Genomic DNA, 27,813 nt, shown 5'->3' with positions numbered 1-27,813 from the left:
GACCTGTGCTGTGATCCAGACCCCTCCAAATGAGGTCATGAAATGCAGAAACCTTTTTTTTTTCTCAGTATTTTAGGACACAGTGGGTGTATCCTCTGCAGCTCTCAGTATCCCATGATCCCTGCAGTGTTCAGGTATCCTCAGCAATGTTTACAGTCTGGAAATATCACAGGACCAAGTTGTGTTACCAGGCGTTTGACTTCAAGTGGGCATCTACTGCATGATGTCATTTAATATGGAAACCTGGCATCAACTCCTCTCCCTGTTCTGGATATGCTGTTAATCACAAGTGTTATGGAATAAAAATACAGTATAGAAACGCAATATATTTACAATATGTTTTTTGTTGAATCTGTTGTAGGAAGGGTAAAATTCACAATGTTGAAATCATAATAGTAGCATTTTATGTTACAGAAAAAGCACTTTGACCATGCAGAGCTGGGACCATTAATTCACCTCAATAACAGGAAATCTATCAAGGTAAATGTGTCTCTTTTAATGACTTAATGATGTCAGGTGATTTGAAAATCATGTCTTTGACTGGACAGGGTAATTATGTTTTTACACAAATCTGATTCTGTTGCTGGCATATCACACATTTAACTATAAACCATGACTGTTTTACTAGCAAATTTAAAAAAAAAAAATTTTATTAACAAAAATAAGTGACCGTCCTTATTACTGGATGGCTGCCAAAATTTATGGAAGAGCAATTTGAACGGAGTAGGTGAAACAGAAACCTTGTGCTAACTTTCCCCTTCATTCTTCATAGATAAAGATTCAACAAAAGATCCAAAGGGCCTGTGTTTATTTCCCATAATGCAGGCAAGGTACATTGTAAAAAAGATTGATTCCCAACTAGGGGTACATGTACTCCCCAGGGGGTACTTCTGCCGTTTTCAATGGATACATGGAAAGAGTGCAGTAGCTCAAAGAAAGAAGGAAATTACAATTTGATTACAAAAATCAACTTATGTGACTCAAAGTGTCACATAGTGAAAACTAGTTACAAAGCGAGCAGAGAAGTTGAAATATTTGGCTAAAAGTAATACATAAATGGTTGAAATAATAGCTAAAATGAATGGATAAACCATTGAATCATCCGGCTTCTGCCAGTCCAAGTGGTAGTAGTACAAATTCAAACATTGATAGTCCCAATTGTTTGAAAAAAACAAATATTGTGACATCCACAGTTACGGCGTTTTTCCATTACATGGTACCTGCTCGACTCTACTCGGCCGCGGTGCCCTGTCCTCCTTTTTCCATTGCAGATTTAGTACCGCCTCATGCGTGAGGCGAACGTGGCTGGTCGTCATAGCGACACCGCAGGAAACTGCCGTGACCTAACGCGACACACACACACAGAACGTCGTAGGTGTGTTGTTTTTGACTCTCTGCACATGGCTTTTTGCCACAGCCAGAAGACAAATTTAGTTTCAAAAGAAGCTGGAGGCAACAAAAAAACAAAAAACGCCGCTGGCTAAACTATTTAAAAATGGCGGGTCTGTTCAGGACACCCCCCGTCTGTCGCTAGCAATGATGACGCAGTGATTAGTGACTTTTCTCTCCGACCAATCAGCAGTCTGCAGGTTTTCACATCACCTTTTGGTGCCAAAAGGTGATGTCTTCACTCGCACTAGGGCTGCACCATATGAGGAAAATTATGCTTGAACATTGTAGAAAATAACGATAATGATATTACTTGCGATAAATAAGTAGATATTAAAATGTACTCAGGTCTGCATTTCTGCCGCGTTCAGTATTCTTCTAAAATACAACAAATTGCATGTTGATTTTGAAACAAACGAAAGGAAATCCTTTATTACATTCTTTTATTGAACAAATTGAACAATGAATTAAACCTAAAAAGGCACCAACTAAAAAAAGAACGACAGTAACTTTTTAAAGTGCAGTTTTCTACTGATACGTTCTTTCAACTGACACAAAAAATCTCGGAGTGTCTTTGGCGACATGTCGCAGCCTTTCGCGATATGTATAGTGTGCCAGGTGATATCGCGATGACGATAATAATAAAAAACGATATGTTGCGCAGCTCTAACTCACGCTGATTTTGAAATGCCACCAGATACCACAAACAGGTCCTCGCTGACTATTGGCTGAGTGAGCTTAACCTTCGAGACAAAATAAGAGTTTACTTGCAAAACATAATGTGCAAAATAATCCTTTTTCTCGATCACATTGTGTTTGTGATCGTTAGGTAGGGCTGGGTACCGAATTCAATACTTTTTAGGCACCGACCAAATTGCCTCCGATCTAGTATCGAAAAATGCCTCATCATTCAATACCAATTTCGATACCTAAGGAATAAATCTCATCAGCGCCAGTGGGTCAGTAAGCGTGCAGCATGCCTCTACCAAGACCTAATGAAGCTGCTGATTGGCTGTCTTAACGTTACACGTCGTAGAGGCAGGCTGGAAAAACTCTGTTACGTAGAGACGGCTCACGTAGTAGGAGCTGAATAATAAATAAAAAGATTTGTGCCGTAATGTGTTATGTTGTAATTTATTTTTGTTTTATAAAATTGGTATCGGAAAAAAGTATCGTTAAGGACCTGGTATCAAAGTCACGGTATTGGTACCGGTATTGAATATTTTTTAACCATACCCAGCCCTATCGTTAGGAGCCGTAATCGCGACCAAAATTTGATTAATTGCACAGCCCTATGATCGATGAGGACCTATTGATAGCTGATAACATTTTGCTCCTACAATCGCATTTCCTTCAGCAACACCTGCTTGAAAACCAGGCAGGTGGTTTTCCGAAACAGCGCCCCCCCTCACGGAGGGATGCCGCCACTCTAACGGAGGAGAGTAGGGGGTTGCACAGGGCTTCACGCCACGCTGAGGTGAAGACCCTCCGCCCCGAGGAGGACGAGGAGCAGTCGTCAGTCCTCCCCGGGCATTGGGACCGGCTGGGGAAACTAGTGGACCAGGACTCAGAGGAGGAGGAGCTGGAGCTGGAGCTGATGGAAGGAAGAAGACCTAGACATATAGGGGCTGAGGCCAATTATGAGAATAGATCATCCAATAGGACTTCTGGCAGGTACGTTTATTAATGTATGTATGTTCAATATGCATGTTATAAAATAGTTGAATTGTTGTTTGTCCTTATTTATCATTTTCTGTCCATCTTTTAATTTGGCTTTTCACAGGGAGAAGAGGGAGAATCTAGTAGGCAGGGGATCCAGAGCACTAACCAGAAATGAGGATGCAGAGTTTGCCACTGGCCTTTTAATAGGTAAAAGGACTTTCATTTTAATTAAAAAAATGTTTTTATTTATAATGACAGCGCACATTAATCAACATTTCTGTAAGCCAGCTGATTTTCAACTGTAGTCCCTTAGCCAGATGTTAAGGGCTCTGGTCAGTTGTTTTGTGCAACTGTGCAGTTTGCTTTAATCAAAGGTTTAAAGGTCCTATGACATGCTGCTTTTTGGATTCTTTTATATAGACCTTAGTGGTCCCCTAATACTGTATCTGAAGTCTCTTTTATATAGACCTTAGTGGTCCCCTAATACTGTATCTGAAGTCTCTTTTATATAGACCTTAGTGGTCCCCTAATACTGTATCTGAAGTCTCTTTTATATAGACCTTAGTGGTCCCCTAATACTGTATCTGAAGTCTCTTTTATATAGACCTTAGTGGTCCCCTAATACTGTATCTGAAGTCTCTTTTATATAGACCTTAGTGGTCCCCTAATACTGTATCTGAAGTCTCTTTCCCGAAATTCAGCCTTGGTGCAGAATTACAGCCACTAGAGCCAGTCCCACAATGAGCTTTACTTAGGATGTGCCTGTCTGTAGCTTTAAATGCTATTGAGGAGGAGAGAGGGGGGGGCAAGGTGGAGGGTGGGGGTGTGGCCTTGACCAACCAAGATCAGTTTTCTGTAATGATGTACTACCAAACCAGTCTGGTCGCACAGAATTTATATATATTTTGAGTTAAGGAGATGTGTTCATTTCACGGAATTCTGTGAGATCAGGTTGACCAAACAGACTTGCACTAAACTGCTACAAAGAAATGATCTGGTCTCTTTTTTTTTGGTATTCCATGTTTTCAGGAACAGCGGATACAGCAGATGCCTTACGGAGGAGGAAGGAGCGCTACAGACAGGACCTGCAAGAGCAGATAGCTGAACAGCATATGAACAAGAAGAGGTGCGTTTTCAGTGATCCTTGTCTTTTCATGTACAATCAGGGCACGGAATTAACACCCGACCACCCGCCAAATGCGGGTGAATTTTGCAATTGGCGGGTAACACTGTCAATCTACCTGCCACGTTGGCGGGTAGCCAATGAGAATTGAGTGATTCAGACGCGTAACTATCGGTAAGCACGGAAGACATTGATTGACAGCCGGGGCCCCCTATCGCATTTTCATTACTCACACAATCCCAGCATCCCACGTGCAGCCACTGACCAAGCGGGAGTGAGAACGGGTAAAATTAATTTCCTTATTTCTGTTATGAAGACGAGACGTGTTTGTGACTCGAACATCTCACATTTACCAACAAAACGTACAGCGAAAGACCGTGCAAAACATTTCAGACCGTCCTGCCTACCTGTATACATTTTAACATCAATGTACGCTATAATAACTTTCAATCCTGTTGGCTGTCTGCAGCGGGCGGGGCTGTTGCTCCGTTTCCCCCGCGACTGACGCGCACACACACACACAATCACACACGGCGGATGCAGGAAAAAGCGCAGATGAGACATACAGGATGACCTAAATTGAGGACAGCTGCGCTTGTTATTGTAAGTGCAATGATAAGTTAAAGTCCAATGAGTACTTTATTAAACCGTATGAATGTGTGTCCCAGCCCAGGTTAGAAAATTAACTAACAATGTAAAGATCAACAAGCCACTGACAGTGACAGATATGTTCATATTTGATTAATTCAATAAATTATTATTTTGTGTCTTAAATCCACCAGCCATTTTCATATTATACCAACATTTGCAGCATCCTGAGCCTTTTTGGTAAGGTTCCTAGGAAATCTCAGCCCAGAGTAATTAATTAATAGTAATAATTATTATTCTCCCCAAAACAAGTTTCCTTTTTATTTATTTTTTTATTTTTAAGAACTATACAAAAGAAATTGCAACATTTTTTGCAACAACTCATGTGTTATGGTGCGCATTCACCAGTGTTTTTTGTTGTTGTGGTGCGCGTAGGCTACTCCTGATTTTGTCAGTCATCTCATCTCTTATATGCTGTGGCGTAACGAGCCAACACCTGGCTCCTATGCAGGATTATCAAGGCAGGCCCCCCTACTACAGCACGTGATGATGGCGCAATGTCCACGAGTAGGCTACCATCAGTAGAACAGGATAGGATCATAGAGACACAGCAACTGTAGCAGGTGGATTTAAAAATCCACCTGCTACAGTGGCCGGTGGTCAAAAAAGTTAACTTCATGCCCTGTGTACAATGTATGAATGTAACAGCTGAATAATAGGGCCGGGATGATATGCTTTTGTCCCGATTTGATTTTTGTTCACGATAGATTTGATTTGTATTGCAATTTTCATTCATTGCGATTCTAGAAGTGTTGCGATTGGATCCTATTGAGTATTGCGATTTTCTTTTCCTTCTTTAACAAAAACAAAAGTTTAATAATACACTTCTAGAGACAAGATATCATGAGACCTTTCTAAAAACGAATTGTTTCCTAAGAGGAATGCATGTCACATGTCAGTCAGTCTGACATTTATTTCCTTTCTAAAGAAGTACATAACATGTGTTTTCTGCATTTTCTGCTATCACTCTGTTTTGTAAACCGATATGACGTAGTCGCCGTCAGCGGTACGGCATAAACAGAAAATATTTAGGTGACTCATTGGTATAAAAAAAAAAAAAATCGATTTTAAAAATTGTCGCAAAAACAAATCACGATACATAGGATTTTCCATTTTTTTCCCCCACCCCTACTGAATAATTTCAACATTTTAGGCAGGGAGATGAGACAAATTCACAGAGACGTGCAAATGCTGCAATGTATGATATATAAGCTTCTGAAAGGTGGTCCGTTATAAGATATGGACAGCTACCATCCTGGCCACACGTAATGTGTCCGAGTGTCATTAAATGCTTCCTAGTGTGTAACTAATAATAATAAAAATAAACAACCGTATGTTGTATGTGTGTCCTTGTTGCAGGGAGAAAGATTTGGGGCTGAAGGTTGCTGCAACCGGGGCAAATGATCCTGAGAAACAGGTGAGCCGGCGCCTGGCGACCAGCTCTCATTTAGTTTGGGTAAAGAAGATGGATTGATTTTTCCAGTCACAGTGGATGGATACAAATTCACTGAACGTTTTTGAGGATTTTTGCCTTCCAGCTACATTTGCCAGAACATCATCTGTGAATGATGGTTGTGTCTCAGCCAACATAAACAGTATTTTGTATTGTATTCAAAATACTGTCTGTTGTATTCATTTAACTATGATCACCAAAAGGCAGACAAAGGCCAGAATCCCAGAGCCCTGACAATATTAATATAACAGTAAAACACTCACGCAGGAAATATGATGAAGTTGGTGTTAGGGGGAGGATATCAAAGGGATTTTCAACATATCACCGCTGTCAGATGAAAACCTTGGATGTCCAAAACAGGAAATGGAAAAAAGGCTACTTTGAAAACATTTTATTGAGCTATTTACCTCAGACGAAATGGCCTCGTCACTGTTTAAACATTTGTAAAACCCACAGACAGACGTAAAGGTTGACAAATAGCAGTCCCTCCAGAAAAACACGATTATGTGATCGCATAATTCAATGCATAATCAGCCAAAGTCTGGGCCGCATTTTTTCAAATACGCCGCACTTTCCCGCGATTACGCGATTTCTGTGCAAAATATGCGGGGCTTGGATGAGTTCATAATCCCCGCATTTTCGTTGCAAAAAAGTCACATATATCTTAGCAGAAAGTTGAAAAATGTTGCGTTTACGTCACACAAGAGCAGCCATTTTCCCCTGTTGCTATGGGAACGTTATGAAGTGACGTAATTACGCGACGTGAACATCGTCGAAAAGCTGCAAACCCCGCGATGAAGCCATGATGAAACCGCAGTTTTTGGAAGTTCCCGCAATTTCATTGCATAAAATTGCATGAATGTCCCGCATATTCCATCGCATTTTTTAAGAAAACGTGCCGCATAATCAAGGATTTTTGCCCACAACAATCACAAAAAAACTATGACGAAACACAGAGATACAAGGTTTTCTGCCCGACAGTGACGATATGCTGTACACATTATATTTGTTTCTCTCTCAATCCACAAATCAGCCGGACCGAATCAGGCAGTTGGGACCGCACAGAAGAGAGAATCATCGGGTGCTGGAGCCTTCGGCGACAGGAGGGAGTGAAACCTCATCCAGAGGCTTCCACTATAACGTGAAGACCGGTGTTCGAGACGGAGAGACGTCTCCTCCCGAGCAGCCCCATGTTGCCTTCCAGTCCCCTCTGCTGGACTACAGCTCTGCCCTGAGCCTGGGGGGTGGAGGTGTGTCTCCCAACAGCCAGCCTGCTGCCCCCTCCTTCCCCAGAGCCACGGACACTCCCAGGTATTCCTCGATATTCCTCTATTTAAATTTCATGTAAGCTACACTTCTTCGTCTTGGTTGGTTTGGCGACACATGCTGTTACTGTGGTAACAGCAAGTGCAGTCAACACACTGTGGTGGAATGCAACAAAAGTACATTTACTCAAGTACTGTAAAGTACAAATCTGAGGTACTTTAATCTGACAGCTTTAATTACTAGTTACTTGACAAATTAAGATTTTTTTGCACACAAAAACACATGCAAATTATAAAATACGATGTTTTATTATACATAAAACTACCCAACACTATAACGGCCTCTAAGTCCAGCTGAAATGATCAGACCATTAAACACATAGTTGATTGACAGAACAGTTTGGATCGTTTCCAGTTTCTAAAATGTGAGGATTTTTCTGCATTGAGTACTTTTACTTTGAATACTTTATGTATATTTTCCTGATGATGCTTACATCACACTTTTACTTAAGTAACATTTTCCATGCAGAACTTTTACTTGTTATAGAGTATTTTTACAGTGTGGTACTGGTACTTAACTTACTTACTTAAGTAAAGGATATAAATACTTCTTCCACCGCTGGCATAAACCCTTATTTAGCGGCTACTTAGTCAGAAATACTTAATACTTGTTCAGTTATCCCCGCAATGCTCTGATTAACTGTCCAAAAATAATGACGGTTGTCTTGGTTTGTAGATGCATTGTTGATGAATGATTGCGGTCAGTGCTGACCTCAGTGACAAATACATTTCATTTCCTGTGACTGTTTCACAATAAAAGCCACCCCGTCTTTTGCCTTTTTTTTTTTCCTTCTCATCGACACTTTTAATGTGAAATGGAAGGAAATGTTTGGTTGCCATTAGCAGTAACTTATTACAGCTCCGATATGCCTGTGGGAGAGTGAATAGTGAACAGTGAGGGTTATACAGTATCAATGAGATAATTAGACATGGTAACTCTGGATTCCATTCATGCATCTTCTCCAGTGGATCTCCTGTGCCTGTGAAGGCAATATGAATCCAAAAAATCAGCGTTTCATTAAGATCTTAAGGATTTTAACTTTAAACTGTGTGGTCACAAGCAGTTATTTTTTTTAATTTTTTTTACCAAGTTGCTTGCAAGATATCTGACATGTTTTTTGTTTATCATTGTAAAAAAATCTACTTCAGTATAAAGTAACTTTTAACTCAAGATTACTTTGGCCTAGTTAGTTAACCCTGTACTAAAAGTACCCTAAAAGGAAGTCTTTCTCATCACTCGAGGTTTCGGCCTAAAACTGTCGCACTAAATGCTTGCTCTTGGGGGAAATTACTGGAATTGTTGGGTCTTTGTAAATTATAGAGTGTGGTCTAGACCTAAAGTAAATGTTTAGTGTTTACCTGACAATATATTTACTATCATCACATCTATGACTACATCTATAGACTATTTCCAATTTATATTGTATTACATGTTTCGAGATGTTTGATATCAGGACGATGAGCTGACAGAACTGACAAGTTGAACGTTGTCCAATTAGAACGGACCCACCGCAGTGACGTTTTTGGTGGAGCTGTTCGTTTAATAGTCGACTCGGAAGAAAGTGAATGTTTTGACAATAAACTACATCAACACAACAGTATGTGGAGTTAAAACTGGACGGGCCCAATGACCTCTGAATAGTTCTACTTGTTGTTAAATTGCAGTGTGAGCAGCAGCCAAGGGGGGGGTGCATTATGTCAGCAGGATAATATAAAAGGCAACTGCGACTACATTGTGCGTCTGCCCTATTTCTGAGACCGTGGCGGCAGAAATTTTGCCATGGCAGGCCGCCACTACAAAATCAACATAGAGGAAACAATGCAATCTGTGAAGTGTCTTGAGATAACTTGTTATGATTTGATACTATAAATAAAATTGCATTGAATAAAACTGAATACTGTGTATGCCTTATACTATAATATAGAACACCTAACTCTTCAAATACAGCCAGGAAAGACCTGCAGAAAGTTTTAGATTTGCAGATGGGATACTGTGAAAGTTCGCATCAATATCAATTATTTGATATCCTACTTTTTATCTTCAGAATGCTGTTGTTCCCTCCTCATCCTCCCTCCACTCTCAGTGAAGCCTACAGAAACCCATATGGAGAGCCCCATCACTACTACGGCACCAGAAACCTGCTCGACCCGAACTTGGCCTACTGTAAGCACTGGTCTAAAACAACTTTCTTGGCTATGGTATTACGTCACACATAGTAAACATATTGGTAGTAGGCTCTACAAATGCTACATCCAACATCATATTATCATACATTTAATGTGTGTTCAATTTTTCTGTCCAGATGGTCACTTGTCTGTTCCGGGTGCCGGCCTTCCCATGTCCTACTGGAACGTACCACCGGGGGGAGCTCTGCCCAGTCAGTTTGGTGACCACAGCCCTCACAGCCAGCACAGTGGAAGCAGCTTCCCTGAGCCTCCAATACAGTAAATATCTGCCCTTCACTGTTCAGTACTTTGGCCTGGGAAGAAGGGTCAGAAAATGATTAGCAGCCAACATCAAAGTGGCAGTAAATGTGTATCTGCTTGACCAACACACAGGCATCTTATTAATCGTCATTTGGTGGCCCTGTCAACTAGGGCTGCTCCATTATGGGGAAAAAAAAAAATCAATCATCACAATTATTTTGGTCAATGTTGAAAGAAATCGCAATTATTTGAACACAATTATTCACTGACTTTTGGAAAGATGTTGCATTTATTGAGTTTAAAAACAGTGAAACAGTTCAAATAAATCAACAGTGAAAACACCTTGAACTGTGAACTTTTCCCTGAACACAAGACACAATAAGAGTTTACTTGCAAAATGTAATGTGCTAAATAATCATTTTTCTCGATTGCATTCTTTTTTGGGATCTGAAATTGCGATCAAATTGATTAATTGCACAGCCCTACTGTCAACTCAACTCATTTCAGTGAAACTAATATGCATATAAGCAAAAACAACAAAGGCAAATGGCAACCTATTCTAATCTGCTTTATCATTTCTAACCTAACAGAATGGACATGGTAGCACGTTTTATGTCCCATTATATTGGAGAGTTGACTAGTGACCATAATGGAATTGCTTGTGTTGAGTAAAACTGACTTGTCATTTTAGCGCAATGTAATAAGACGCGGTGACAGGACGAAAGAGCAAAATCATGGTGTGCTTCTGCAACTCTCCCGACAGGCCTAGCAATGAGGCTGCTGCTGTCGACTCACAAGTCAGGGCTTTCCCTTCTGACAGATCCAGATCAACCCGGGACAGGATTTTGAGCTACAGGGAGTCTTTGAAACAACAGGTAGGTTAAACCTCCTTACTGCCTTCATCATCCATTAGAATTATTCTACATAACACCAGGAACTCTTGTGCTGATGTGTAGATCTAATGACATTATTATAATAACCGAGTATATGGATGAAATTTCCAATTTGTGCTTTTCTTAGAATAAATCCAAACAATGATTGGCAGGCTGAGGCTTGAGTTAGAAGCACAGCAAAACGTTGATGGATGTGGATTTAATCTAAATTGATCACTACATAAAAAGCAGATGGAGCACCTCTTTTTAAAATACCAGCTACGAACCATTCTGTTATGTCTTAACATTTTTAGAGCATACTGTTAATCAGTGATAGGAATAACGGCGTTATAAATAACGGCGTTACTAACGGCGTTACTTTTTTTCAGTAACGAGTAATCTAATTGATTACTCTTCTCATCTTAATAATGCTGTTACCGTTACTGCCAAAAAATGCGGCGCGTTACTATATTTGAAGCTGTTTTTTTCATCAGACCAACTAGATCTCTGAGTCTGAGCCGAGAGGCAAATACCTTTTTTTTTTTTACCGTTCTTCCTTGGTTAGTGGGCAGTACACAACACAAGCGCATAAATGCTGACGATTGGCTGAGGTTGAGTAAAATGTCATGGTGAGCCAATCAGAGGTAGAGTTGGGCGGGTGTTCGAAAGCACGCATAGGCGGACACACAAGAACAACACAAGCGAGTCAGTCAACGAGAGAGAGACAGGTATGGCGTTATGAAATCAAGGAAAGGGTTAACTTTTCGTCTCTCTCTCTCTCTCTCTCTCTCTCTCTCTCTCTCTCTCTCTCTAACTGCGCACAAACTGTCCGGTTCTGGTGGTTGATGAACGCAGATATGTGCTGATTAGCTCTCCTAACGGGCCATTTAGGTAGCGCACTACCATGAGTCCATGAGGCTAATGTCTGATTACTCCACATTTTCATTGTGATATTTTGTGATTACATTCTGAATCTGCAGCATTCTCTGTCAGGTAAATATAGTAGTACAATGTCTTCCTCTGATGTAGAAGTAGCCTACACTGTAAGTCAGTAGTTGGCTATACAGTGGAGTTGCATATTAAGTGGTTTGGGGTCCTTCTGTAAGTGATTTTGGGGTACAATTTGGTTTTGAAGAATTCTACAAGCAGCAATACCACAGACCAAGCAATCGGCCCGTTCCAAACAGGCACATTTTCAACGGGCAATGCACTAGTTGATACTTAAAGATGGTAAAGGATTTGTACATTCATGTTGTTGGATACCTAGTGATGGCCAAGCATTTTCATTATTTTCTGAGCCCACCAGATGGCGCGCTCTGTTCAACAAAGGGTCGAAAGCACACTGATCTGCTATTCTTCTTTAAAACAAGAGTGCCATTTAGTGGGCTCAGAAAATAAAGGAAATGCTTCACGGAGCTTCATGAAGCTACCTTTAACACATTGCAACCTTCATAATGGGGTAAACTCACAATATGGGTTGTGTATGAAGAGCATTACCTTGGCCCCCAGGTCCTATTTGGTTGGAAACAACATTGTTAGGGATTACAGAATACTGTGGTTGCAGGTAACTTTTAACTTTCACTGCATCCTAGTCTGACATGTTGGCAGGAAGTTTCCAGGAGATGCAACAGCGAGCTTAACAACCAGGTAAAATGGACCTAGTTAAGACTAAAAGCTATAGTGCAAGTTAAGTTATGCCACGCCCTTAGCTCCTCATTCATTTGTCCATAGAGTTGGCTGTAGAAGTGTTTGTGAAATCTCCCACTTATCAGCTGTTCCTTCATGTCCCACTGCCACCTCAATCCCATCCCAGTCCTTCATCTTTCTCCTCTAGTCACTCTATGATGCTGAAGCTACAAAGATCCTCTCTACTACCCCCTTAAGCTTGCATTTCTGTGCCACTGCAGGCTCACACAAAGCTTTACCAGGTGGCTCGTCATCACTGATGTATTTGGGTTGTATGTTGAGCTGATGTTGGAACTTAATTCTGTTATCCGATAAGTCACTGTGTTCAAAATACCAATTTTTCTATATTAGGACATCCCAGAGTGTATTATGCTTATACCAACACATACAGTAGGCCTCTTACTTTTGCATCTTTACTTTTTCCCTCTATTATTATTATAGAGTTTTACGTACCAATTCTTGTTCCATATTCAGGAAATTGCGGTGTCTGATGCTCTGTGCCTTGTGGGATACATGCATAAGTTGTAGAACTGTTGCACCTGCAACCTTTATTTAACCACGTGATAAGTTAAACTAAAATGTGAACATGAACTTGCTACTCATTAAGGTTGGGTTGGTATCAAGATTATATTGCAGAAATGTACTGACTGTTGGCTGGAGTTCTTTTTTTATATTTTTGGTTTTACACAATAGGCATCCCGATAAATTTGTCTGAGAGTAATATGATTCACTGAAACTTACCCAACGCATCACTGGGTCAGTTGGAAATAATTGTACTTACACAAAGCAGGAGAAGAAGATGTAGTGAAGAACCGTGGGTTCCGAGAATACCGATTGTCATTTGAGGATTTGGATGTAACTTAGAAAATCCTGTACTGCAGATCCAGGAGCAACAGGAACAGAGGCGTCTAGAGAGGGACGAGAGGGAGCGCCACGAGGCCCGGCTGGAGGCCGACATGAAGAAGCACCAGCCCTGGGGCCGGGGAGGCGGAGGAGCCCCACTCAGAGACAGCACTGGAAACCTCATCGGTACGCCCCGCAGTATGGTTTCACACAAGTCCAGTTTATTTATACAGCACATTTCATACGTCAAAATAAAAGCAAGCAAGAAAAAAATACAAGATAACATAAGATAAGGAGGTGTTACATATATGGAAACATGTAAGATTAAATAAAAACAAGGTAACTAAAACTAAACTAAAATAGAATAAGATAAGTATGTATTATCTTATTAAGAAAGGAATGATATTATTAAAAATGCTAATTCTATGATAAAGCATTTACACTTTTCGCCTAACTTAAAGCTTGAGAAAAAAAATGTGTTTTTAGTCTGCTTTTAAAAGAAGATACTAGGAGCAGAGCTTATAAAATATAGAATAGAATACACTTTATTGTCCCCGAGGGGAAATTTGTCTTGGACATAGTGCTACAATCTGTTGCTTCACAACATAACCAACAAAAAACATTCTGAGATTAACATAGAATAAAATACAAATACAATACAAAAAGATAAAATCAACATGAAAGTGAGATCAACACAGCGTCCTAAGACACAAAAGACACAAAAGAAGGACGCACATGACAGCACGGACGACACAACATCCTAAGAATGAACTGTAATAATTAAAGTGTGAGGTGCAAAAAGTGCTGGTGTATTTACTGCACCCCTGCTCTGCTGGGCTAAGATTTACCATTGGAGTTCAGCAGCTTGATGGAAGTTGGAATAAACGATAACTTTAGTCTGTCTGACCTCAGTTCGTGTACAGTGTGTGAAAGGTATTTTCTTGTTTTACAACTTTTTTTTTCTGAAAGATAATTACACACACTCTATTGTCCACTAAAGATACATTCTTACCTGTTGTTGTTGTTGTTGTTGTGGCCAGCTGACCTCAACCAGATGCACAAACTGAATGAGGAGGCCTACATCAACCCGGAGCAGTGGCAGAGGAGAGCCATGGCTGCCATGACGGCCCGCCAGGCGGAGCTCCCTGACCCCACCGACAGGCTCTCTGTCTCTGGTACTGTAGCAGAGCACAGTAGCCATGACACTAGCGACAGGCTCTCTGGTACAGTAGCCATCTTTTTTTTTTTTTTTTTTTGCAATGTATTGTAGCCGTGCACATTAGAACACCTCTCGCATCACAGCCTGCCCTGGAACATGCAACATTTGAAAGTAACAGAGATATTTTAATCATACCTTCCACACCGTCACAAATCACTGTAAAATGCAAAGACAGCAGAGGGACACTGCTGCTTTTACAAATGCCTAGAGAAGCATTCAGGTCTACGTACAAAGTGTCAGCGAAGGTTTGTGCTCCACCTTCTAACATACTGATGTCCTCAGCTACTGCTCGGGGAGATTTTTATTTAGAAAAGAAGGTTCTTTGGTGCTACTCGCGTAGAACTGACTCTTTGTTTCCGTCTTTTGTAGGTTTTACCCATGCCCAAACCCCCCAGTTTGCCCGAGGCAATGTGTTTTCCAACCAGCCCAGCCAACAACAGCTCCAGGAGCAGGACAAGTACAAAGCTTACCTCAAACAGCAGGTACCACTCCAAACTACTTCTACTGTCTTGTCTTATGGTAGGCGGGTATCACTTCTGCTGGCAGCCGTCCATCCTTTGGATATTCTGTTCTCTCGAAATTTGGCCAGCTGCCTGTAGAAAAGTGCAAGTAAATTTGAGTTCACCAGCACAAACGAGAAGAACGAGGTTTGTTTCAGGCCTTGCTTGAAGTTTTGCAAGTAAAATTTGTTTTGGGGTTGTGTTAATGGATTAATCTATGTTGTTGTTTTTTTTTTTTTTACAGATTGAGGAGAAAATGCTTAAAAAGGCAGAGGAGAGGGAACAGACAAGATTGGAGGAGGAGAAAGAGGAGAAGAGGCTGGCGGAGCAGAGGGCTCGCATCCAGAGGGAGTATGATGAAGAACAAGAGAGGAAGAAACAGAAGGAAATGGAGGTGAGCAGCTTAAAAACTAAGTCACACTTGTGTTTAATAATTGCACTTGATCCCTTAATTATTACTAAATGCTACTCTGCAGGACAGTGTGATAACATTTGCATTTCATTAAATATGGCAAGAAGTTAAAGTTGACGCTCCAATTCTCCCCCCCTTTCCCCTATCTTCGCCCACCCTTACCCCTCTTATCTATCGCTGCCGTGCTCTCTTTCCTGTCTCTCAGCAAAAGGCCAAGAATGAAGAGCTGATTAAGCTAGCTGAACAGAGGAAGAAGGAAGTGGAGAGAGAGAAGAAGGAAGCAGAAGAGAAGGAGAGCAGAGCAGCACTGAGAAGAGAGTACGAGAGGGAGAGGCAGGCTCGGGTGGAGGAGGTTAGTTTACTCCACACTGCAATTGAGAAAAGTTTATTTAAATTATTATTATTTTATATATATATATTTTATATATATATTATATTTTTTTTTTAAGATGATTAACACTAGAAAGGCCAGCATTCCGTTTACTCCTAAAACCACCGAGGGGGTAATATTTTCAGCGTCAGCTCTCACAAATATGGCATTTCTTGAACCAGTTAAGTTAACAATAACTACGACTTGACAAAGTAACTATTAAAAAGTCAGTTTATGGCCTTTAGACTCTTTCATCACAGATCAAACACACACACACGCACACACAGGCTGTGACTGCGGTTTTCAGCGCGTGCTCCTGGGTTGTAGACACTGCCGTCCCGTATTGGTTGAGCCGACACTAAAGAATATAATTATTTATAATTAGTTTAGCTAGTGCAGCAAGCGAACGTGAGAAACTGCTACGTGAGTTACGTCTAACTAGGATGTGTAATGTTGTCGCTGGACTGTAACTGAGGCACCTGTCCCGTCAGCGTCTGAGGCCAGCGAGCTGCAATGATACAGGCGAGCTTGGCGCTCCTCGTCCTCAGATGAAGATTCCTCATCTGATGGATGATGGGTCATTGATCTTTCCCCGATCCGATTCTCCCTCACTAATGTCCAAATCTAGCTTGCTCGAGCTCATGATATGGCAGTCGCCTTGTCAAAACACATAAACAATACAGCGTTGCTAGGCAGCCGGCCGTGTTGTGAATGCTAAGCGCAGCAATATACGCTCGATGGTGTTTTAAGCCCCCAACGTCTCCTTCCAGGCAGCGCTATGACCGTTGACTTCAAGGCACCTAACCCTAACCATAACCATAACCATTACCTAATCCTAGTGCCTTCCAGGCAGCGCTGCCTGTAAGGAGACGTTGGGGGCTTAAAACACCAATAAACGCAATATACAGCCGGGGTAAAATTTACCCACTGGCTGTTTAAGGTATAGATGTTCATATTTTCATTTTCTTTTCATACCACACCCCCCATAACTCACTAGATGATTAAAAAAACATTTTAGGAAAAGTCAAGAACTGAGAGAGGAAGGGGTTTTATAATAACAGAGTTACATGCATTTAAAAATGCCAGGCGGGAACATTTTAACTGTTGGCCATTTTAGTGTTAAAAAGATTTTTGTTGGGGCTTTTATGGTCTTTAATTGATAGGATAGCTTGAGCGACACAAGGTTATAATCTTTAACGAAAATGAACGAAATAACGAAAACTAGGTGGGAAAAAACATTGTCGTTAACTGAAATAAAAATAAAAACGAGGCATTACAAAAAAACGAAAACTAAACTAAAACTGTAATGTCTGTTTGCAAATCTAACTAAAATAAAATAAAATTATTGAGTAAATGTCCTTAGTTTTCGTCTTTGTCGATCTTTCATAGAGCAAATAACGTTATATCTCTCCGACCATGACATTTCCCGTTGACATGTATAGTTTCCGACTGGGAACCCAGAAATTCCGACATTCCACGTCAAATTGAACACATGTCCGTGGCTCCGTGCCCCTCGCCTGCCATCATAGCGGTACCGAAAGTCGGAAGAAAGCGGCAGTCCTATGTGATTATGACTGTGTCAGATAAAAGCGCCTTGCAGTGGAAGGTGATAAAATATGTGGTCAATTTATTACAGGGAAAAATCCCACGAATCTGAAAGTACATTTGAGAAGCGCATACAAGCTAGGAGGCTAACCTAGCTTACCTTAACAAGGTAAAGGAGAACGCAAAGCCCCCTTTCCCCGAAACAGAAGCTAAGCCCGGTATCGTTACGGGCATGGATGTATGGATACAGGGCCAGGCAGCATGACAGAGACAACAGCAGGACAGAGAACACTACAGGAAGGCTTTCATCGGCGACCCAATAGCTGCTGGTTAGTAAATACGCAGGAACACCAAAAGCGGGAGGAAGCGTGGGTTAATATGTGGATTAATACTGGGATGTCTACACAACTGTTTGAGTCGATTGACTTCAAAAAGTTCACAACTTTACTCGAACCAAAGTTGAAAAACCTGTTCATGTATGTCTTCTTTAGTCTGTTGGCTATTTAGTTTTTTTTTCCTGGAACACGTCACTTGCACATTTTGCACTTACTGCGTCTTGTGTAGACTGTTTACATATCTATGACCATATATAGGCTACATTTTATGTACTGGTGTTATTGTTGAATACATTGTGAATACATATTTCTAAAATTGTATGATGTTTTTGTTGAGTTAACATTACACAATACGTTTTCTGATCTTTTTGAATCCCCCGACAAATAACCCATATTACAAAAAAGACAAACTAATAAAAGCTAAACTAAAACTAAGCATTTTCAAAAAATAAAACCTAAACTAGCAAACCCGCTTTAAAAACTAATTAAAACTAAACGGAATTTGAAAACAAAAAGTAAAAACGAAATAAAAATAAAAACTAATGAAAAATGCAAAACTATAATATCCTTGGTGCGACAAGCAGCAAAGGGCCACGGGGCTTCGAACCCGGGCCGCTGCCAGGACTCAGCCTACATGTGGTGCACACTCCACTTAAAAGTTACGAGTGTAAAATGGGAATCTGTGAAATTTAGAAACTGTAAGTCTCAATATCATTTAAATATTACATACTTTACTAAATTATTTTACAACAGTTATCCAGTAATAATCAGCAGACTTACAGTATTAGCCTTAGAACTAGAGCCCGGCCAATATATCGGCGGGCCGATATTAGGCATTATCCAAACTATCGGTATCGACATTTATAATGGCCAATAAATTAATATTTAAAATATAAAATAAAAACGGACGAAACACCCTTCAACCATGTTCTGAGTGTTGGCGTTGCGTAGTTTGTCCACCAGAGGGCGCTCTACAGCGTCCCTGTTGGCAACACTCGTGTTTAACCCTTTAAGTTTCCTATAAGTTTGTATTTTTATACATTTTATTTATCAGAACTTTGATATATTTTGATGTTCCTCTGTTCTGTTGTGACAATAAAACTAATTAATTATTTTTTTAAACTGCATTATCATTATTTTAGTGAGGACTCATAAATAACGTTGGAATAACTAATGTTAGGGAAATCTGTTTATGTTTTGTTATGCGTTTCTGGATTTTTAAAAAAAATATATATCGGAATATTGGATTTTTAAATCACCAAATATTTGTATCGATATTGGCCTTAAAAATCCTTTATCGGTCGGGTTCTAATTAGAATACTGGCAGTGAATTGTTGCAGCTGGCAGTATTTTGCCCTCCTTTGCACTTGCGTTGTCAGCTTGTGGTCTTTTACACCACATAGTTCTACAGCGAGCAGCGACTCATTCTTCTGCTTCAGAGGATGCGGCTCCAGCGTCTCAGAGCAGAGAATACTGCTTATTTTTTCACAAATTTATTTATTTTTTTAATTATTCAGATCTGGCTAGGTGGTTAATACCACATTTTCCTGTGGTGTGACAGACTAAGGACACATTTTGTTTTGTTTTACCAGGACTTTAATATTCCCTCTTTGGCAGTCTTGAGTCACACAGACAGACAGTGGGCGACAACCATCAAGTTACATTTTTATTTATTTCATGAAATTCTTATGCAGTCAGTGACCGCTGTGTTCTTAGATCTGCAGGGAGCCCTCACCTCCAATCCCCGCTCTGCAGAGGAAACATGGGCTACACCAGTACACCCCCAGGCCCCCCACTGTTGACAGCCAGCATTCAACTGCCCCACTGTCTGTGAGTCACACACACACACACACACACACACACACGCCCAGACACTTATGTTCTCAGCAACTTCTTTCCTGGATGCATTCTCTCCCCCTTTGGGTATCTCTATTTTAATACCTTTTCACTTTTCTGTCTTTCAGGAGCGCTCTTTATCTGGTCTCCAGTCCCCTCCTGTCCCTGCTTGTAGGAATCAGCTCCGAGCTGCAGGTACTGTATCGGCTAGGCAGTTGAAAAATGGGATCTGAGCGTCGCACGTTCTTTGAGCCAAACACTAAGACACTGCAGATTTGGCAGTCTGTCCCATGGACTTGGTTAAACTGTTTCAACGGGCAGTAACATTTGTTTCACAGTTCCTGGACCATTTACTTCATATGTCACATCTGTGATGTTATCTTGCAGTTTAAACTGTTGTTATTGGTATTAAAAGCACTGTTTCAGATGGAGACTGTGTTTCTGTGTTTTCAGGTGACCAGCACAAAGTGTTCAGCGAGCTGTCAGCGCTGCGTCAGCAGCTTCGCAGTGAACAGAAACGGCTGGAGGGCCGTCTGCAGCAGGGCGACTGGGAGGAACTAGACTCTGCTCTGAGTGACAGGTGTGTGTGTGTGTGTGTGTGTGTGTGTGTGTGTGTGTGTGTGCGCGCGCGCGCGCGCTTGTTTTACTATATTCGTGGGGTCCAAAAACCGGGGGGATAAAGTATACTTGTGGGGTCTGCACAGCCTTGTGGGGCCCAAAATGGGTTGTTTGAGGGTTAAGACTTGGTTTTAGGATTAGGGTTAGAATTAGGTTATGGTGAGGGTAAGGGTTAAGGTTAGGCATTTAGTTGTGATGGTTAAGGTTAGGGTAAGGGGCTAGGGAATGCATTATGTCAATGACGGGTCTCCACAAAAATAGTGAAACAAACGTTTTTGTGTGTGTGTGTGGGGCGGGGGGGGAGCAAGCGAGCAGAGAAGTTGAAACGGTGAAGGATAAATGGTTGAAAAATAGTTAGCTTAAACTAAAGTCATGATAAACCGTTAAAATAGCTAAAAGTAAAGGATTAATTAATCCTTTTAATTAATGGTTAAAATAGATAGCTGAAAGCAAGCACGTGGTTTTGGTTTGAACATTGGTAGGGACAGAGAGCCAATATGCACGTTTGTGTGCATGAGTCTCTTTTTGTAGAGACACACACACACACACACACACACGAATGGTGCTTTTGCATTCTCTGTAATGACAGCAATAAAGCATTTACTTCATTCACCATGTGTTTGCTTATACAATTTGCCTAAAACAGGGCATATTAAGTTTTCTCTGATTTTAAGCAAATGTTTTAAATGAGATTTTATTGACCAAAGTCAAGACAAATAATAAAAAAATAGATATGATACACTTTCACAATACATGTTACAAGAAAACAAATGGATAACTTATCTAAAGCTCTGGCCTCTCTGTCAGTCTGCTGATTTTAAACTGCACAACTCAAGAGTTTTCTGCAACAACAAAAAAAATGGTGGCACAGCAATGTTCTAGCATTAAGCTTGTCTTATCTTTATCTCATCTCATAAACTTTCACTTAATTATTTTTTAAACTACTCAGGAAGCCAGACAGCTCACCTGTCTGTGTCTCTGTGCTTTATGCCATTATACATTTCTGCCCTATCTATTGCCGTTTCTGATTAAAGAGCTGTGAGCCATGGTTTGCCCTTATTTCTCAGACTTTATGGTTAATAACGAGTGTGAGGATTCTGCTGTGCCATATGAGTGACTGGTGCCAATTAGGTTTGTAAGCATTTGTGTGTTCTTTCTTTGTGCAGACATCGGGAGCGTCCCCCGGTGGGCGTGTTTGATATGGCCAGGCTGCGGCTCCAGGCGCCGGTCCGAAGGCCGAACTCCAGAAACATGGAGCCTAGAAACCTGAGGCAAATCCACGACTCCGATCAGCTCAAATACACAGGTAATACACAATTCCTACTCTCTTACATGTATTCTTCTGCAAACCAACCTTATTAGCTGTGACTGGTTTGTATGTGTGTTTGTGAGTCAGACAGTGAGTTCAGGCTGGGCTTCAGTGAGGTTCCTAAGAGGGAGGAAGTCGGTGTGGCCAACGGGAGGAGGCGGGACTACAGGGATCCATATCACCAGTTCAGCAGCCAGAGGTCTACAATCCAGGACGGTCAGAGCTCACTGCATTGTTTATGTTTGAAAATGTTTTTTTATTGAGCCAAAGATTATTGTACAGACAGTAACCTAGTCAGTCAATGCTCATTTTTTTTAATTTTTTTTTTAGAAAGGTGAAAGTAAGATTACAATCATTAATCCATATATAAAATATTTGGTACAGAAAAACAGAGCAAAAAAAAAACAAAAAAACATACACCTCACTGCATTTCATATAGTCCTATTTATCCCTTTGCAGTAGTTTTAATTAGAATGTATCTGGGGTAGAACAGCTTATTTCCGTTCAATTATATTAAATTAAAAAGTATTGAATCTCTTAAATTTCTAATGTGGATGTTGAGGATGAATGTCTCCTCTATATGGCCCCATTTCCAACTGATACTGACATGTGATCTGAATCTGGATGATAAAATCTAATCCACATCCATTTTGTATTTACACCTGGTATTAATAAGCACTTCTGTCCCCACTGTGATTAGATCTTAATATGCAAACTAGTTAGGTGGGGCTGACAGGCTTGTCAAACAAACGTGAGGAGTTGCATTTGTTGACCCGACTAAATGGTGATCTTGGTTAAGCCCCTGACACACCAACACGACGGCTGACCGTCGGCAGAAAAGGCAGTCGGACTGATCAGTCGGCTCCCCGAGGTCCAAAAAGTGCCTCGGAACACACCGAAGCGTCGCCGTCTTGAGCGGACATTCTGCGCGTGCGCGAGACGTAATACAAAAAATGAAAACCGGAAATGACAACACGTCACGTGGGTCTGGCTTCTCCAGCCGATAGTAATGGCGGCTTGTTCGAAATACGATCTCGTGTTTTACGAAAATAGTTCACCGAAACGTGTTTCTGAAAACATTTTAAGAGAGAAATAGGCCATACAGTCACTGAATCTGTCTTCATTTCAGATCGGCAAAGGTCAGTTTAAAAGATTTTCGTCAGATTTTGAGAGGCGTTCGTCACTCATCCCGCTCGTTATTTCCGGGTTAGTCCGACTGCCCGCCCTCCAATCCAGCATGTCAGGTCGGCCAAAATGAAGGCCGACGGCTCCTCCGACGGACAACGGTACGGAACACACCGAACAGACTCAAGTCACTGACCTCGCCAGACTGTCCGACGGCCGATTATCGGGTTGGTGAAGGAATGGCAATTCAGTGTTCTTTCAACACTTTGTTGAACAGAGAGCGCCATCTAGTGGGCTCAGAAAATAAAGACGGTGCTTCACAAAGCTTTGTGTAGCTTCCTTTGGCCATCACTGGAGTAAAAAGATGTTCAGAGAAGCAACGATATGTAAAGGAATCGCTTCATTTTTAGTTCACTTTATGCAAGTAAAGACTTGCTAGCTACTGCTACTACATTTTAGCGTTTGCAATGCTTGTTTAAGCTAGCAGGAAGAGATGGAGTTAGGTGATGTGGAGGTGGTCTGGTACATAAAACGTTATCATATTATGTCAACATGCTTTTTTTTCTCCATCGGATATCCAGATGCAGATCACATGTTAATGCCAGTTGTATATGGTCTATAGTTTTAGATATTTCTGTGGTAGTCTACTGTATATCCACGACGTTCCACTTCCAGGATTGCTCCGGTGCCACAGGAAATTCCGCCAGATGCATGTCTTTTCGCCGATATCCGTTTCCTTCCGCATTCTTTGTGTTGGCATTTTAAACTCAGGTGGATTTATGAGGACTATGGTTAACTGATCCTCAGATCTCTGCAGGGTAAATCCAGACAGCTAGCTAGACTATCTGTCCAATCTGAGTTTTCTCTCGCACAACTAAAGCAACTTTTGAACGTACACACGTTCCACCAAAACAAGTTCCTTCCCGAGGCTATTTTGCAGCGGCTCCGTCCGGCGCTTAGCACCGCCCAAGACGGTTGTGATTGGTTTAAAGAAATGCCAATAAACCAGAGCACGTTTTTCTCCCATCCCAGAATGCTGTGTGGACTAGCCAGACCCTCCTCCGCAGCGCTGTGGAGGAAGGTCTGGCAAAGCGAGACTATTTCTGTGGTAGTAAAAAAAAGACAATTTTGTTCTTCTCGTGTTGCAGATTATTTTGACCTGTCCCCACTGCAGCAAAATGATTATGTGGTGAGTTGAATATAAATAATTACTTGGTTTTAATCAAGCTGCCGTGCTTTAGATACAAAGACATGTCTACCTGATTCCACCTGGTTTATATTTACTGTAACGACTAACTAGTAACTGTTGGAGTGGAATTGTAGTTAGTTAGTAAATAGTTGTTTGTGTTACAGAGGAGTGTGATGGGGTCTGCAAGAGGTTCTCTGCTGGACTCAGAGAGTGCTTTCATTGGTAAGACCGCCCTGATGCTATGATATTATGATGAAGGCCTTTTTACTGTCATTATTTGTATCACGACATGCAATATTTTTCATCATAGAGGTGCAGACATGTGAGAATAATTTGGAGTTGTGGATCTCTCGGTTTCACAACACACAGCCACCCGAAGCTCTTAGAGCTACTGCAGAACTGATGTATTGTTTTCTTCCCTGGGACACAAACGTCCTTTTACTGCCACCGGTCTTAATTCAGATTTGAGAGCTTGACCAGCTCATGTCACTGAAGGATGTGACCACGATTGACATGTCAAACTAAAACCAATATTCTATGGGCTTAAAGTTAATATTTGTATCCGTTTTAAACACAATGAGACCATCGGCTTGGGTTTAAAACAAGTGCAATGTTCCTACAACTTAAGAGCCAAACGGGTACTAAATTATGAATCTTCACAGCTTGACATGATTTAAGGTAACTGAACCGGCATCTATTAGGTATAAAGGACAGACAATTTAAAGGTCCCATGGCAAAATTTCACTTTTGGTTTTTTAACATTAATATGAGTTCCCTTAGCCTGCCTATGGTCCCCCAGTGGCTAGAAATGGCAATATGTCTAAACCGAGCCCTGGGTATCCTCCTCAGCCTTTGAGAAAATGAAAGCTCGGATGGGCCGATCTGGAATCTTCCCTTATGAGGTCATAAGGGGAAAGGTTACCCCCCCCCCTTCTCTGCTTTGCCCGCCCAGAGAATTTGGCCCGCCCATGAGAAAGAGAGAGACATCATGGCTTGCAAACAAGCGAAGCATGGCAGTTGGTCAAGGCCACACCGCCACCCTCCATCTTGCCCCCCCTCTCCTCCTCAAAAGCATTTAAAGCTACAGACACAGAAATGGCACATACTAAGGAAAGCTCATTGTGGGACTGGCTCTAGTGTCTGTAATTCTGCACCAAGGCTGAATTTCGGGAAAGAGACTTCAGATACAGTATTAGGGGACCACTAAGGCCTATATAAAAGAGACTTCAGATACAGTATTAGGGGACCACTAAGGCCTATATAAAAGAGACTTCAGATACAGTATTAGGGGACCACTAAGGTCTATATAAAAGAGACTTCAGATACAGTATTAGGGGACCACTAAGGTCTATATAAAAGAGACTTCAGATACAGTATTAGGGGACCACTAAGGCCTATATAAAAGAGACTTCAGATACAGTATTAGGGGACCACTAAGGTCTATATAAAAGAGACTTCAGATACAGTATTAGGGGACCACTAAGGTCTATATAAAAGCATCCAAAAAGCAACATGTCATAGGACCTTTAACTACAATTATTATTATATAATGTGTTATATAGGGGTGTTGAAATTAATCATTGCATCAACGCATCGCGATGCGGACCTGGACCATTCTGCATCGATACAGTGACAGACCATAATCAAGTCTACTGATGGTACTTGATTTTCTGGTTGCTACTTTGTTTTTAAAATATATATATATATATATATATATATATATATATATATATATCTCTGACTGTTTGAATTTGTTGATGAAAACCATGTTTAGCAATAAATAATATTGATGCATCGGGATATCGATTTGAATCGTTGACAGGATAATCGTAATGGAATCGTGAGACCAGTGAAGATTCACACCCCTAGTATTATATATAAGTATCTAGTATCACCAGGTTAATGTAAATACAGTATAGAGGAGTGGAAAAGTGGGAGGAAAGATGTGGGGACAACAAACGGTAGCAGCAGTGCATCCTCTTCAAGTTTGTGTAGTTGACATGACTGTGGGCTAATTTAGCTTTTGGCTGTCTGTGTGTGCGGTGTGTTGAGACCCCCTAGGCGATGCCTTTCCAGTGCCGCGCACCCCGGAGCTTGAAAAAGCCCCTCTGCTGTCAGCCAGAGAGAGGAGGCGGCTGGCCAAACAGGTACCCTGCTTCACACAGCACACACTCCTCACAGGTTTCTGACGCGTGGCGGAGCTTTAAGGGTTTGTAATATCGCTGTGTCCTGCGCTTGTTTCAGGATGGAGCTGCTTCCAGCCAGCCCTTTGGCCAACACGATGACTACTCCCTCCACACAGGTAACAGCCGGCAGCAGGAAGTGGAGCCCAGCGGTGAGGGGCGGGGCCAGTACAGGACAGATCACCCGAGGGCTCTCAGTCGTCGTGGCAACACAGCTGGTACGACGTGAAAGATTCAGTTCTTTTATTTTATGTAATTATTCCAGTTTTGTTTAGTAGAGTATTTTTCATAGATGTCTGAATCAGGGCTTTGAAGTGCTCACATTATGCTTTTTTTCTCCTTTATTGTGTTATATATCTTTTTTGTGCATGTTATAGGTTTACAAAGTGAAAAAGCCCAAAGTCCACCCCAAAGGGACTTACCATCTCCAACAGAAAACACTGTTCACAAACTGCTCCAAACAGCTCTATTGTAGTCCAGCCTTTACTTCAGAGACAAACGTGGTCACTTAGTAACACACGTTATAATGCTCGCCTAGCTGCTAGCATGGCATGCCCTCATACTCTGCTTCTGACTGGCTAGTAGTCCTTACCTAGCTACTGTACATGTGCGACTCTCAACAAAGATTGAACAGAAGTGCAATGCCTCACTCTGTAGCTAAAACAGAGAGCTCAACACACAGGGTGAAAAGAGGAGCTGCAGCAATGTGCAGTACAACAAAGATATGGTGTTTTTTGAAAATTAAACCATGTAAACCTGTTCTGATATAACCTCTAAATACAATTATGAACCTGAAAATGAGCAATAATACGAGCACTTTAAAGCTGCTGTGGGTAGAATGCAATGAAAGCCAGAATTTTAAGTAGAGTGAGACCCTCTCCCCTCTTTGTCATCATTAAATTCAGCCAGTATTCAAATAATCAAGGGGACTGCTGATTCTAGTTTGATAAAGAATAGCGTTGCCATTGCAATTATTTGTTTAGATATTAAACTCCATTAAGTTCTGTAGCATTCCACGCAGGGTGAGACTTCCATGCAAACGACGAGGTGGGGGTTTAACTCTTTTAGCGTTTGACTCCCTGTTCTTCAGGACCAGTGGATCTGTCTGATGACAGCTTCTCCCCTCCCCGGTTTCCTCTTCACAATCTTAACCATCGGAGCTCTGTAGAAAGTGTCTCCACGGACCCCTGGACGCGGCCAGGAACATCGGACACACTGAAAGGTTTTGAGCGACCATCAAGAAGGGAGCGCTTGGTGACGTAGCGGGACTGGGAGGTGCCTTCTTCTTCTGACAGCTCGTCTTAACACACTCTTTGAATCAAGAGATCATGATTTGTTTTAACTTATGGCTTTGTGATGGATGGATATGTCAATACGAATGTCTGGAAAATGATTATGGGTATGTACATTTCGTTAAATCATTGTTTTTAAGTCAGAAAACCTCAATATCACAGTGAGAACACACATGTACTATTTTAAAAATGACTAAATTATGTCTTAAATAAATTATATTTTAAGTATATGAACTGTATTTTGATTGTTTGCATCCTTTGACAAGGCCTCACACTCAAATTTACAAAACCGAAACAAGATGATCCAACACATTATTTTTATATTACATAAAACTCCATCTCCATGGTTACTATGCCCACAATTAACTCAATGTACATCTTCTAAAAAATGTGCGAAATGTATTTAAAAAGCCCACGTTTATATAAAGATGTGTGCTTACCCTTTTATTCAG

The 27,813-nt window shown here is 41.1% G+C and overlaps 1 protein-coding gene across 2 annotated transcripts in view; it reads left to right on the top strand.

Annotated features, from left to right (window-relative positions):
* LOC116036463 (centrosome and spindle pole associated protein 1-like) overlaps positions 1–27,591 on the top strand; it is a 35,382-nt gene extending 7,791 nt beyond the window's left edge. The window contains exons 5-29 of one of the 2 annotated variants that reach the window (XM_036005883.1): positions 415–480; positions 2,747–3,063; positions 3,173–3,258; positions 4,081–4,177; positions 6,182–6,239; positions 7,309–7,586; positions 9,646–9,764; positions 9,904–10,045; positions 10,791–10,902; positions 12,508–12,546; positions 13,467–13,614; positions 14,469–14,651; positions 15,017–15,129; positions 15,392–15,541; positions 15,765–15,911; positions 19,526–19,639; positions 19,774–19,840; positions 20,099–20,225; positions 21,430–21,569; positions 21,660–21,788; positions 23,846–23,886; positions 24,051–24,108; positions 25,939–26,033; positions 26,131–26,287; positions 27,160–27,591. In XM_036005883.1, coding sequence (XP_035861776.1) covers positions 415–480; positions 2,747–3,063; positions 3,173–3,258; positions 4,081–4,177; positions 6,182–6,239; positions 7,309–7,586; positions 9,646–9,764; positions 9,904–10,045; positions 10,791–10,902; positions 12,508–12,546; positions 13,467–13,614; positions 14,469–14,651; positions 15,017–15,129; positions 15,392–15,541; positions 15,765–15,911; positions 19,526–19,639; positions 19,774–19,840; positions 20,099–20,225; positions 21,430–21,569; positions 21,660–21,788; positions 23,846–23,886; positions 24,051–24,108; positions 25,939–26,033; positions 26,131–26,287; positions 27,160–27,332 — 3,156 coding nt within the window. In that variant the 3' untranslated portion in view covers positions 27,333–27,591. The remainder of the gene's footprint in view (positions 1–414; positions 481–2,746; positions 3,064–3,172; positions 3,259–4,080; positions 4,178–6,181; positions 6,240–7,308; positions 7,587–9,645; positions 9,765–9,903; positions 10,046–10,790; positions 10,903–12,507; positions 12,547–13,466; positions 13,615–14,468; positions 14,652–15,016; positions 15,130–15,391; positions 15,542–15,764; positions 15,912–19,525; positions 19,640–19,773; positions 19,841–20,098; positions 20,226–21,429; positions 21,570–21,659; positions 21,789–23,845; positions 23,887–24,050; positions 24,109–25,938; positions 26,034–26,130; positions 26,288–27,159) is intronic. The other variant, XM_036005885.1, reaches the window with a different exon arrangement.
* Positions 27,592–27,813: the final 222 nt, after the last annotated feature.

Source organism: Sander lucioperca, chromosome 1 (assembly GCF_008315115.2).
Source record: "Sander lucioperca isolate FBNREF2018 chromosome 1, SLUC_FBN_1.2, whole genome shotgun sequence".
Lineage (NCBI taxonomy): Eukaryota > Metazoa > Chordata > Actinopteri > Perciformes > Percidae > Sander > Sander lucioperca.
Note: the sequence above shows the minus strand (reverse complement) of the source record. Positions and strands in the feature narration are given on the sequence as shown.